Consider the following 14,546-nt stretch of genomic DNA (forward strand, 5'->3'; position numbering starts at 1 on the left):
GATCACCATGTCTGGTAATCATGCCTGGTCCCAAGGTCCTTCCCTTTTCTTTGCTTCCTACACATCTTAAGGTGAGTCCACAGGCTCCCACTGCCATGACCTTCTGCCTCACCACAGCCCCAGGACCAATGAAGCCAAGGATGAAAGATCTCTGAAACACAGAGCCAAAACAAACCTTCCCTCTTTAAGTTGCTTGTAGCAGGCATCTTGTCACAGCACTGCAGAAGCAACCGACACAGACAAGAAAGGGAGCAATCCAGGGGACACAGCATCCAACATGTGAGAACCTCAGAAAACATAGCGATCACTAAGAGGCCGTGAATGACTTTTATGCAAGAGAGTTTCCCAGACAGGAGGGTCTTCTGGCTCCCCTTCTGTCAAGAAATAACTCCAGCTGCATGGTGGTGGTGTCACACACCTTTAATCCCAGCACTCGAGGCAGAGGCAGGAGGATCTCTGTGAGTTTGAGGCCAGCCTGGTCTCCAGAGTGAGTGCCGGAGCAGACTCCAAAGCTACACAGAGAAAAAAAAAAAAAACCCACAACTCCAGGGAGAAAGGGCTTGTTGGGCTGATGATTTAAGGGGATACTGTCTATCGTGGAGGGAAGCATGGTGGCCCAAGGCTAAGTGTGCAGCTAGGACTCCCCATATTCTGGGCCATAAAACCTTACAGTACACTCCCAGTGACCTTGTTCATCCAGAAAGGGTCTACCTCTTAAAGGTTCCAGAACCTTCCAAAATATATCACCATCTAGGAACCAAATATTCAAACATATGAGCCTATGGGGGACACTTTATCTTCAAATTGAGGAAATGACATCTTCAAATTGAAAAGGTCTACCATTTACTCTGAATAATATGAATAAAAAGACACAGAATTCAATATATTAATATGAGTTTTCAGAAAACTGGGGAGTTAAAATTTTAAAAGCATCCCCTGAAGTAAATACTGCAATGGGCTTTTTGAACATCTGTCTTTTTCTAGCTTAGTAGCCTATGTCTACCCTCAGGAGTGTTTTCTACACTTCTTTGACACCCTAACTCTATCTATTTATTTAAAAATAAGTAAATGTGGGGGCTGAAGAGATTATCAGTGGTTAAGAGGACTTCTTGTTCTTGCAGAGGTCCTGGGTTCAGTTCCCAGCACCCACACAGTAATCATAATTCTAGTTCCTCTTCTGACCTCTGAGGGCATCAGGTACTCATGTGGTGCACATGCACAAATGGAGGCAAAGCAATCAGAATAAAATAAAATAAATAAATTGGAAAAATTAAGAATAAATGTGGAGGGGCTGGAGAGATGGCTCAGAGGTTAAGAGCACCTACTGCTCTTCCAGAGGTCCTGAGTTCAATTCCCAGCAACCACATGGTGGCTCACAACCATCTGTTATAAGATCTGGTGCCCTCTTCTGAGAATGTTGTATACATAATAAATAAAAAAAGGATAAATGTGGAATCCTGGAACAGCATGAGGATATTCAGAAAAAAATTAAATACATTCAAATAAAGTGTGGACACAAATGACAATGTGACAGTATTGGTGCCCTGTCATGACATGACAACAATGTAACAGTGCTGGTGCCATGTCATGACATGACAACAATGTAACATGCTGGTGCCCTGTCATAACATGACAACAATGTAACAGTATTGGTGCCCTGTCATGACATGACAACAATGTAACAGTGCTGGTGCCATGTCATAACATGAACAACAATGTAAAAGTGTTGGTGTCATGTCTCCTCAAAAGGAGACCAACCCAAATACAATGATTTAAAGAACAGCTTATCTTTGAAAATTAGCATTTTAATTTTAAAAGTTTTCAAAAAATGACCCCAAAGCAGAAACTGAAGATTGCAAATATTTGGGGTCTTTTTTTTTCCCAAGAAAGATAATATTTCAATTCTAATTTTGGGTTTTAGCGCTGACAGGTAAAAAGCCGGAAATCGTCATTCCCAGATGAGTATTGAGAAAAAGCTGGGCAAATTGAAAATCAATAATAGTTCTTGGCCCATCAGGGAGTTGGTTTTGCAGTGCAAACTGTTACCCAGGAGTCTGCACAAGACAGCGAAATCAAAAAGCCACAGCTAAGATATGCCACCATCCAGCAGGAGCCACAGCCAGGTGAGGAAACTTAACTCTTGATGTCGAGGAAGGCTCAGTCACTGGGTGTGAACCGGTGTGAGTGTGGCTGCCACAAGCCAGCAATGCACACTCACAGACTGACTGCACTGGAGGACACCCCCTACCATCTCGGAACTAGCAAGGTTCTAATATAACCATGGTGGATACAGCTAGCAGGTCTTCGAGACACAGGCTCATTCTCTGTGAATGACTTAGGGAAGCCCAATGACAAGAGGGAGGAAAAATATTCTTTTAATATTTCTGGACTTATTTCAGATAACTTGATAATGAATGCAGAGTCTCTGTTAGTAAAGTAAGCAACATGCAACTATGTGTGGGTAATGTAACCTGGAAGAATGTTAAATATGACAGGAGGCTGGAGAGATGGTCACCAGTTAAGAGCACTCACTGCTCTTGCAGAGGACCTGGCTCGGTTCCCAGCACCCACATGATGGCTCCTAACCACCTGTAAATCCAGTTCCAGGGGATCTGATACCTTCTTCTGGCCTTTGTGGACTCCTGTCAGCACGTAATTCACATAAACTTAACGCAGGTACACACGTATACACATAGTTTTTTCCTTTTTTTTTTCTTTTGGTTTTTCAAGGCAGGGTTTTTCTGTGTAGTCTTGGCTGTCCTGGAACTCACTCTGTAGACCAGACTGGCCTTGAACTCATGGAGATTTGCCTGCCTCTACCTCCCGAGTGCTAGGATTTAAAGACGTGTGCCACCAATGCCCAGTTACACATAAAATTTTAAAGTAAATATTTCCTAAAAGTAGAACAGCAATAACCTTGATGGGTTTGGCAGTAGACTAACCATGTCTGAGGAAAGAAGCGATGAGTTCAGATACAGATCAGTCGAGAATTCCCACATGAAAACACAGATGCCCCAGGTGCCTAATGGGTAATTTATTGCCCCCCACCCAATGAAGACACAAAAAGGAAAAGAAGAGTAACAGAAAAAAACAAGAACCATGTGATAATTTCAAACACTGTAGCACACATGCAGCTAGAGTGCCAAGAGAATGAAGAGAAAACCAAGCAGAAGAAATCTGTGGAATCCTGGTTGCAGAGAATTTTCCAAAGACAGTCACAGAAACTAACCCACATGTTTTGAAATATAAAAAGATTTATTTTGTTGTTTTTAATTATGTGTAAGTATGTATGGACATGAGTGCAGTGCCCATGGCAGCCAGAAGAGGGCATCAGTTTCCCCTTGGAGCTGGAGTCAGGGGGTTGTGAAATGCCCAACTTGGGTGCTGAGAATCAAACTGCACTCTTAATCACCGAGCTATCTCTCCATGCTCCCAGAATAACTTTTTAAACCCTATATCAAGTTGCTATATCATTTTCAAAAGGCACCCAAGGACACAAGGTCTTGCAAGGCTGAGGGAGAAGAAAGTAGCCTTCACACCAGACTAGAACAGTTCCAGCAACCATCTCATCAGAAAGTGTGCAAGCAGGAGAGAAAAACACCGTATTTTACTTGCTTATGAGGGTACTTGCCAACCAGGAATCTATTCAGATTTTCTCAGACGAACACCTGGGGGCTTGTCATTGGATAGAAAGGCTAATGATCAAATGTCCTAACAGGGAGCTCCTCTGGTGACAGGCCTGTCTCTTCACCCAGAAACTGTTATTACCTGTATCTACTGAGCGCTGAGTATATCCTGGGCACTGTTCCCGGAACATGAATTAACTCACTAAATCTTCAGAACCGGGGCTGGAGAGATGGCTCAGCAGTTAAGAGTGCTTGCTGCTCTAGCAGAAGACTAGAGTTCAATTCCCACATCCAGCAACTCACAACTGCCTGTAAGTCTGGTGACTTCCGTGGGCACCTCTGCCATATGTACGTATACAGACACAGATGCATGCATACACACACACACACAAATAAAATATTTTAAAGGGATTTTGTTTTTGAGTCATGGTCTCACCATGTAGCCCTGGCTGGCCTGGAATTCACTCTGTAGACCAGGCTGGCCTCAAACTCACAGAGATCCACCTGCCTCTGCCTCCCGAGTGCTGGGATTAAAGGCGTGCACCACCAACGCCCGGCTTACCCCTGCCTTCTAAGTATTGGGATTAAAGGCCTATGCCACCACACCCAGAAATATGTCTTTTAAAAAAAATATTCGTAATGGCCGGGCGGTGGTGGCGCACGCCTTTAATCCCAGCACTTGGGAGGCAGAGGCAGGCGGATCTCTGTGAGTTCGAGACCAGCCTGGTCTACAAGAGCTATTTCCAGGACAGGCTCCAAAGCCACAGAGAAACCATGTTTGAAACCCCCCCCCAAAATATTCATAACAGCACCATAAGGCAGGTATCACAATCATCTCTGTATATTTATTTTTCAGTGCTTGGAATCAGAACTCTGGGCCTTGCACACATTAAGCAAGCGCTCTTCCATTGAGCTATACCTCCAGTAAGCCCCTCACCCCCTTAGGAAAGATTAAGTATCTGAACCAATGTTACAACTTTCAAAATTGAGGTCAGGATTCTGGATCCTGTGCTCTTACCATCCTGAGCCTCCCCTGAGCCAAATGTTCTTAACTGTGGGGTCATATATCGTCAGAGGGTCTGTGTGCTCTCCTCAGCTGAACACAAGTTTGCTTATTTCAAAGACCTCAGTCTCTACCAGCCTAGGACTTGGACCGGTTATTTATCTCCTGAAGGGAACTGTCTAGGGACCAAAAGAAAAGCGGCGCCAGCACCGAAGGAGAGCAGAGCTGAGTTAAGCCATTAAGGGAGATGCTCGGTCACTGAGGATGGGGAACCCGGAACTCTGGAGCGCAGCGCCTGGAGGACGCAGCGGTGCAGTTGGTCCTCCCGAATGCGATGCGCACATATGCCTCAGCTAGCCTCAAAATCTTGCGTCCCTCTCAGCATCTTGGAGTCACAAGACAGGTGACCCCGGGCTGCGAGTATCCTCAGAACTCCTGCCCCGGGTACACAACAGCGATTCTCCTGCTGAACTTTGAACCTTTGGGATCTAGGGGAGGAAATCGGTATCTAGTGCCCCCTGGGCCTCCCTGGGAGCTGTCCAGTGCTGATCACGGATGAGTCTGGGGCCCGGGGTGCAGGGACCAGAAGCCTACCGCGCCCCGCAGAGTCCCGGGCGGAGCTGCTGCGAGCGCTGACGCAGAGCCCTGGGAGAGCTGGGAGCTGTTGGCTGAGCTGGACATGGATCTGCAGAGACCGGACTCCTACCAGGGCGGAGCTGGCCCTCACTTCAGTGAGCATGTCCTACACAAGGTAAAACTCTTCCCCGGGGCGCCCACCTCAATGTCGGAAGTTCTCTCTGTTCCCCTGAATTTTGCTTTGGGACTTAAAGGAGAAACTAGCGAGTCTTTGTGATCCTGGGCAAAGCCTTTCTGTGTGATCCTGTTTGATGTTCAAAAGAGGCATACGTGCACGCTGGGAGAAGGGCTGCCTCCAGAGGCCCAAATTGTGGGGTGCCGCATGCATTCATTTAGTTAACCCTCTCCTCCCCACACAACTCTTTCTCTCTTTCTTCTGCCATGTGAAATCCTGTGCACAAGTGTCTGAGCTTTCCCTGGGAGGCTGCGTTTCTCCTCCCAGGAGTGTCTGTCAATCTCCAGCTCCATATAATCTTGGAGCAGTGATCCACCTGGCTGAAATACCCGTAGCAGTGATCTGTAGCTGGGTGTGGAGGTGCACACCTGTAATCCTAGTACTTGCTGGAGGCAGATGATTCAGGGAACCAGAGTTAAAGGCCAACCTGGGCTACATAGGGAGTTCCAGGTCAGTCTTGGCTATGCAGTGAGCCATGTAGTGTGTGCGAGCTATACAGTGGGGGGGGGGAGGCAGAGACAGAGACAGAGATGAGACAGAGATACAGGGACAGAGAAATTGGTGTTCAAATTGCAGACAAATTGCTGTACTCAAAGTAGATGCCCCCCACCAAGAGGTCTATAGATGCAAACCTTGAAATAACCCGATTTGTCCTGCTCTGTTTTTTAAAAAGTAGAGGCAAAATGACTAACAGCCAAGGATTGTGAGTCCAAGTTGAGTTTCCTGTTCACTGCACCCCTGCAGAACCCAGGGGCCAGCAATTTGAGAGTTACCTGGAAGCCCATTAGGAAGTGGTATCTTAACCTGCTGAATGAGTCTGCATTTTAACAAGGTCCTAGGGCATCTAAGTTTCAGATGCAAGCCTCGTGCCCTGCTGGCTATTTCTGATCCAAATAACAGAAAATCCACTAGTGAGTGGTGCAGGTGTATAGGGTTGAGAAGCCTGAGTTCCCTCCAGATCTCTGAGTTCAGTCCAGATCTCTGAACATTTAGAGCCCAGAGAAGAAGTCTGGGAGTTTTAGAACTATCGGTTTGGTGAAAACCAGAATAAGGACTGTATTCTCATAGGCTGTGAATGTAGTCCACTGTAAAGCACATGGAAACAGGCCAATGGCAAAACCAGCTTGGTGAGTAAATATAATAAGTATACAGGTCTCTCTAAGATTTAAAAAGACTTATTTTTGTTTTATGAGTATGGGTGTTTTGCCTGCATGCAAGTCCAGATGCCATGTGCAGAGACCAGAAGAGGGCGTCAGATCCCACAGGACTGCCATTGGAGATGATCCCAAATTACCACGTGGGCATTGGAAGCAGGACCCGGGTCCTCTGGAACAGCAGCCAGTGCTCTTAACCACTGCACAATCTCTCCAGCCCAAGAGTCTCTGCAATTTTAAAACATGATATAAAGATATAAATATCCATTTTTGAAAGCTTTGAGTTTGGGGAGTCAGAGTTTTCAAATTATTGATCAGATGTGGTTTTCCCTGCTTCTCTCATCTACACACGAAAGCCTTCACTTCCTTTGGGCTTATTGATCAGCAGAGAAAGAGCAATGTTATTCTAACAGGTCTCATTCTGCCTGAAAACAAGTGTCCCTCTACTATGGCGAACACCTGGTCTCTGGATGCTGTCACTAGCATCCAGTAGCTCACCTTGAACTATCTGTGGTACTCAGTGAAGAGACTCTGTGTGTGTGTGTGTGTGTGTGTGTGTGTGTGTGTGTGTGTGTGTGTGTAAACCTCTCATTGTATGATGCTGACAACCTCTTCTTAGAGTTACTTTAGTGTTTCATGTGACTTTTTTTTTTTTATTGGGATCCACCCTTTGCAAAAAATCAGGGCATCCACACTGGAGTTGTTCTAAGTCTTGCATTATTTTGGAGTCCAAGAAATCCTTATTGATTCATGTGTTAGCCATGAGAGACAGGTCTCCTATCCAACATTAGTGGCTAGGATTTGATGCATGTTTTATCTTTAATGTTTGAGACAGGTATTCACTATTTAGACCTAGCTGGCCTGGAACTCACTATATAGACCAGACTCGCCATGTTAGGTCCTGTTTTGTTTTTCAAGAAAGGTCTCAGGTAACCCAAGCTAACCCTAACCTCACTATATAGCAGAGGCTGACCTTGAATTCATGATCGGTGTGCCGGGATTCTAGGCATGTGACACCATGCCCAGTTAGGGGTTTTTGTTTCTTAGTTTGGTTGGTCGGTTTAGTTTGGTTTTGAAGCAAATCCTCTGGAAGAGCAAACAGTGTTCTACACCATGGGCCAAATCTCCAGCCCCTGAGTGAGGATTTTTAAAAATAAGCTTTTTACAGGAAATAGCAAAGATCCTGAATCTCAGGTTTGCTACTTGATGGATTATCAAGGAGGCAACACCCCTGTTTACCTGATCCAAGATGACAAAATAGAACCTCGTCTGCTTCCCAGAAAGCCCTCAGCCCATCCCCTGACCCCAGCCCCCAATCCTGCTTTACCTCCCAGAGACCAAACCACAGAGGAAAAAGTGTCCTCCAGTGTTAGCGATGAGACTATGTAGGGTGGTCTAGAAGCTCACCAGACAAGAAACACTGTGGCATGATGGGAAGAGACCCGGCTTGAGCTCCTTCTGTCCCCAATGTAACTTTGAGCAACATCTGTAAGCCTTGCTTATCTTTCCTTCTAATTTTTATTAATTTTAATTAGAATATAAACATGTGTGCTTTGTTGTGACATTTTAATACATGTGTATCATTATTCTTTATCCTTACCTCCACGCACCCACATGGCTGTTTACCCCCTAAGCTATGAAATACTATACGGCTTACTGTTTTTGGAGTGTAGGTATCGGACACCAGATGCTAAGCACAGGTGTCATCTCGGGAGTAGGGGAAGCATCACTAAGTGGCAGTTGCTGCTAACACACACGCCCTAAGCTTCAGTACAATTTCAGTGGGTATCACATTCGGTTCCCACCTAAAACGAGGCTCTGTAGGAAAGAGCAGTTTCACACTCAGAAACACACACATGCTCACACACAGGCGTACACACATACACACATACACTCACACACACACACTCTCTCACACACATACACACCCCACACTCCACGGGCACAATCCCATGGGAACGGCTCACATGAACCACCCATGCAGAAAATTTGACTTCTGTGCCAACATCCAGTCTCAGCTTCCTAACAGGAATGTCTTTTCTCAAAGAGGTGGGGCATGAGACGTGCTGAACCCCATGAAATTTCACTTCTGGGACTGGGGTGGCATCCTGGCCCAGAGGAGCACAAGTCACTCTTAAGAGATGTGTAGAGTGTGAGCCTGGTGCTGGGAACTGCTGGGAGACACAGTCCATCCATCGAACACTTGGGGTTTTTAAATAGAGTTGCTCTTGTTCTCACAAATCTGAATATTTGATGCAACTAAATAATGTAAAGCATATGGACAATAGAGCTGGACTTTTCTCAGTGAACCCTCGGTCCTGTCGGGCAACCAGGTTGATGCTGAGAGCCACCCAGGGCAATGATGGCAGGAAGGGCCTCAGAAGCAGGTCTTGGACTAGAGCCTTGAGTCCCAGGCACAGAAAGGATGGAGCTTGGGGCCCAGATGTCAGCGAGGCATGGCACAGGGACTTCAGCACAAGTGCTTACTCATGCTAGGCTCGTCCCAAGAGGGTCAAGCAATTAATTACTAAGCCGAAGCTAGCCTCCTCCCAGCATCTCAGAAAAACAAGGAGGGCAGAAAGACAAGGTTGTTCATTCACCTGTCCCAGGCTTGGTCTGTTGAATGAAATTAGCAGAGAAATAAGGGCAAAGGGTGTGGTGTCTGAGTCTGCTGAGGTATCTCCTCAGGTGGATGGTAAAGAGGCCCGGGGACTCTCAGCCACACCCTGTCCTCTCTTGCACCTGCCACTGCTCCCACTTTGGGATAATTACATCCCATAGTAACCCGCCTCTCGGCTATTCATTCATCAGACATATGTTGAGCTCTCCAAAGTGTAAGGATCTACAGTTTGGGGCACTACAGAGGACGCATACAGAAAATAGTCTCCTCCATCAACAGGCTTGTGAGCCATAAGACATGAGCACAATCCAGACACAGCTGCGTGTGCCTGTAATCAGCACTGGGGAGGCAGCCACAGGAGGATCCTTGGGATTTACTGGCCACAGAGTCTAGTCAAATCAGTGAGCTCTAGGTTCAGCAACAACAAAGCATGATAGAGGAAGACACTCAACATCAGACCCTAGCACGCATACACTCATCACTCACACAACACACACACACACGCACGCGCACGCGCACACGCACACGCACGCGCACGCGCACGCGCACACGCACACGCGCGCGCACGCACGCACGCACGCGCGCGCGCACACACACGCACACGCACACGCGCACGCACGCCGCGCGCACACACACACACACACACACACGCACACGCACACGCACACGCACACACACGCACGCACGCACACACACACACACTTGCTTTAAGGGTGTGTATATAGTCTCAGGAGCCTTAAAAGGCTCAGAAGCTGCAGTGGGATAACCCAGTTAGAAGCGGCCACTTCCAACACCATTTTGAAATGTTCCCTTTCATTTAAGAGCCTCTGGTTAAGGTTGACATCTAAAGCTGGCTGTCATGGTGCACAGCTTTAAACCTTGCACTTGAAAGGCAGAGGCAGGGGACTCTCTAAGCCAACACCAGCCTGGGCTACATGGTGAGTCTCTGTCTCAAATAAATGGGAGTCAATACCTGAGACAGAATCCCAGCCAGCCTTCCCCTGAACTGAGCCATCACCCACAGGTCCCAGGGGAAGCCACACAAAGCAGGATTTCTCTTTCCCCGTAACTATCCCCCCACCCCAAATTACTAGGCAAAGACAAACAAAGCAGTAGAAGACAGCATTCTGTTTTCCTGCACAAATCCTTCATCCCTCAAAGGCATCCCTGTCAATCAAACAATGCAAATGAAACATGATGTTGAGGTCAAAGGACCCAAATCCACAGGAAAACGCACCTTCTGTGGGTGAAGTATTACTTTTTGACTGGAGGGAACAGCTCCAGTTCTTGCCAGATTTTTTACCTCAAGAATAAGCTAGCTTCTGGCTGTGTAATGTTTCCATTTGCTTGATTTCCTATCTCCTGTGAGTACTCTTGAGGCTCAGGATAAATAAAGGAAGCCCAGGTTACATCACTGGCAATTTGGAGCCATCTGGGACTCCCTGGACTAAGGAACTGGCCTTGCCCATTTCCCAGAGCAGGCAGCTGGCTTGGGGAGAGGCGCTGGCTTGTTCCTTGGGATGATTTTAACAGGAAATGATGGTGACCTGGTCCAGCATTAGTGGCTTTCCCAATGCCCCTGTTACTTTGAGAACCATCCCCTTTAATTTGAGGTCCCCAGGGTATTTTATGAGGAAGTGTTTGAGACTTACTGCTTTGGGACGTTTTCTCCTGTGAGCTGATCTGGGGAAAGGGCTGCATTTTCAAGGCTGTGCTGATATATGTATACTTGTGGGTTTGTGCATGTCTGCTGGCATGTATCTGTGTGCACATGGGATACATGCGTGTGTGTGTGTGTGTGTGTGTGTGTGTGTGTGTGTGTGTGTGTGTGTGTTTTCGTGCGTGCATGCACGGTAATCGCACTCTGAGAACCTAGTAGGTCTCAGACTTTTTCCATAAGAGTCCTTGGTGACTCCAAATTAAAGGGAGGCTGCCAGGGGAGGAGAGTCGGAGGTGTTTGCTGGATTCCAGCTGAGCTGGGTGTCAACAGACAGAAGTGAGTGAGTGCCAAGCCAGGCAAGTGTTGAGCTAGATCCTTGCAGAGGCACTAAATTTATCCCAAAGAGCTGCTCGCTTCCTTCCTCACCATCTCAAGCAAGAGACACAAGTCCCTGGGGATGCAGGTGACTGTAGAGATCACAGCACCTTTGGTAAGCTGTGGAGTGCTGAGGGACACTGTTCCCTAGCAGAGACCAGCGCGCGGCCATCCTCCCACCCACCAACCAGAGATCTTCCAGCCCAAGTGAGAGAGCGACAAGGAAGCAGCAGCAAGCAACAGACCTGGAATCTTGACCTCTAAGTGACTCACCCATCAGCACCTGCCCAGACCTCAGCCAGCTCCTGTGGGCAGTGAGGCCTTACATAGTAAATTCAAATCAGCCAGCTGTTGAGCTCCCCCAGTCAACAGTTCCTGCTTCCCTGAAACCAACCTCACGCTCTCCTCTCTTACGTGAATGTCTAGTTATTGGTAGATGGATTTACGTAGGAATATAAGGGCATTATTTAACAGTTTGGGCTTCACCAAATACAACTGGTGTGTTTTTAGGTGTCTGAAGCCAGGTCACCATACACACACACACACACACACACACACACACACACTCACTCACACACACACACACACACTCACCACACACACACACACACTCACACACACACACTCACACACACACACACACACACTCACACACACACACACACACTCACACACACTCACACACACACACTCACACTCACACACACACACTCACACACACACTCACACATACACACTCACTCACACACACACACACACACACACACACACACACACACACCTGCAAGCGTGCACACCTCTCTCATAAACTATAGACTGGTGATAATGAACGTATTCTCAGAGTTTTCTGGTTCTGCTTTGGGACTGAGGATTTTTGTTGCTTCGAAGACAGGGTCTCCCTAGGTAGCCCTAGGTCGGCCTCACTATCCTCCTGCCTCAGCTTCTCAGGAACTGAGATGACAGGTGTGTGCCTGTCACCACACCCAACTGTTGTGGGCCTTTTATAGGCAACCTTTTCACTTCCTTTTCTTCCTCTTCTTCCTTGTCCTCTGTTTAAATTTTGCACCCATGCCACGCCCTAGCAATTCAGGAGTTTTTTTGGGGTTTTTTTGTTTGTTTGTTTTTTTGTTTTTCAAGACAGGGTTTCTCTGTGTAGCTTTGGAGCCTATCCTGGCACTCGCTCTGGAGACCAGGCTGGCCTCGAACTCACAGAGATCCACCTGCCTCTGCCTCCCAAGTGCTGGGATTAAAGGCGTGCACCACCAACGCCCGGCTTAATTCAGGAGTTTTTAAACAAGCAGATCTATTGGGTCAGAGAAGTTCTTGAGGGGATACACTCAGGCTGAGAAGTCACAAAAGCTCTGCAAGGGAATGAAGCTGGGCTGCAGTCAGAATTGGCCTCAGTGAAGCTAAGGCCCGGTGGCAGACCGCCATCCGTGTGTGTCTCCTCCGTCTCATGGGGCCCCTTTACTAGTTTGTTCAGTTTTGAACTGAGAAGTGTTCAGATCGTCTCCGCACGATAGTCTAGAGGGGCCTAGCAGGACTTATAATTATTAATAAAAGTGGTTTTAAAAACACATGGCTCATCTGTGAAGCAATTAACAGTTCACATTTTTTTTTAAAGAAAATATACGCTCTGACACTTTCTTACCACAAACCTTTTGGGTAGCTGTCACCATTAATTCCGTATGATAGCTGAGAAAATGAAGACCGGATGGGGTAAACAGAGTTATGCGCTGAAGGCCACAGCTGGTACTGTAGAAACTCTAATGATTATGGCAGACACTTGCGGCCATCTCTTCTACAGAGCGGAGACTGCTCCAAGCATTTATATCTGTGAATTCAAGAAATCTGCACTCACCCTACTTGGTCTCATTTTACTGGCATTAAGATGTCTAAGCCTAAATACAAGCAAGAGTGGGGTGCAGAGGGCTACAGTTAGGGGCTTCGTCAAGAAGGACACCTATTTGTTACTGCTTTGGGGTATGGGCTGTGCCATGTGTATTTTTCAGGTCCATAGGATCTGTTGTTGGTTGTTTGTGTGTTTGAGTGTATAGTGTGTGTGTGTCCAGCTTCACATGAGTAGGTCTGGGGATTCGAACTCAGGTTTTGATACTCTGCCCACTGAGCCATCTCCACGGCCGCCATAGAGTTAGCTTTGCTCTGTCTCTCTGGGCAGGTTTGTGTTACCGAGACCATAATGCCAAGCTGTATTGCCCTGTAATGTCAAGCCATATATTCCTGTAACGCCAAGCTGTATTATCACCAAGAGATCGTTTGCTAAGGGAAAGGGGGCTTGCAGAATTCAGGGGATAATGCTTCCAGGCTGATAAGGTGTAGCCACTGTCTCCCCTACACGAGGCTGGCTTCAATCTACGGCCCCTGTGACTGACTCCTTTGGCCTCCTCCCTGCCTGACCTCTGCTTCCCTCAAAGCTGTGTCTGAGAGGGACTTTTATCAGACGGGCCATCCAGACTTCCCACATCAACACTTCCCACTGTCCTCTCAGGAACCACTTGCCCTGGACAAGGCCTGGTGTCCAGAGGGGGACAGTGGGAGGAAGAACCGCTTCCTTTCAGGGACCTCCATCAGTCATACCCAGACCTGTCACCTCAGTTCTCTGCCTCCATTTCAGCCAGTGCCACCGCCAAGGCCTTGGGGATCCCGGGTTTAGGAGCCATGAAAGAGAAAAAGAAGAGCTGCTGGGTATAAGGGTTCGGGCATTGTGCTGGCCTGCCCCTGTCACCTGGCAGAATGCACTCAGGCAGTACCCTGGTCAGCCCAGGTTTCCATGGTTGCATAGTCTGCACACAGGTGCAAAGGACCCTTTTAAAAGAACTACACACACACACACACACACACACACACACACACACACACACACACACACACTTCCCTCTCTTTCCTGCTGTTTTCCTGGGGCAGACAGGACTTTTCCTGTCTTCTCTTCTCTTCTGTCCTCTCTGTCTCTGTATCTGTCTTTTCTCTTTCCTCCCCCCTCCCTCCCCTCCCTAATAAGTCTTCCCTCTCTCGATGCTATGCTAAGGCTTGCCTTGATTCACAGGAGGGCAGTTCCTCAAAAAGCCATACGATTATCAAAAGCTCCTATATCTTTTCTTTTTCTTTTTCTTTTTCTTTTTTTCCTCGAAACAGGGTTTCTCTGTGTAGCTTTGGAGCCTGTCCTGGCACTCTGTAGACCAGGCTGGGCTCGAACTCACAGAGATCTGCCTGCCTCTGCCTCCCGAGTGCAGGGAGTAAAGGCAGGTGTCTTTACTTCACAGCAATTAGATTCAACCA

General features: G+C 47.4%; 1 protein-coding gene across 1 annotated transcript in view; it reads left to right on the forward strand.

The window, feature by feature from the left end:
* Positions 1 to 5,308: 5,308 nt before the first annotated feature.
* Rab37 (RAB37, member RAS oncogene family) overlaps positions 5,309 to 14,546 on the forward strand; it is a 66,533-nt gene continuing 57,295 nt past the window's right edge. The window contains exon 1 of the mRNA XM_027425742.2: positions 5,309 to 5,380. Within this exon, the coding sequence (XP_027281543.1) occupies positions 5,309 to 5,380 (72 nt within the window). The remainder of the gene's footprint in view (positions 5,381 to 14,546) is intronic.

Source organism: Cricetulus griseus, chromosome 7 (genome assembly GCF_003668045.3).
Source record: "Cricetulus griseus strain 17A/GY chromosome 7, alternate assembly CriGri-PICRH-1.0, whole genome shotgun sequence".
In the NCBI taxonomy this organism is placed as follows: Eukaryota; Metazoa; Chordata; class Mammalia; order Rodentia; family Cricetidae; genus Cricetulus; species Cricetulus griseus.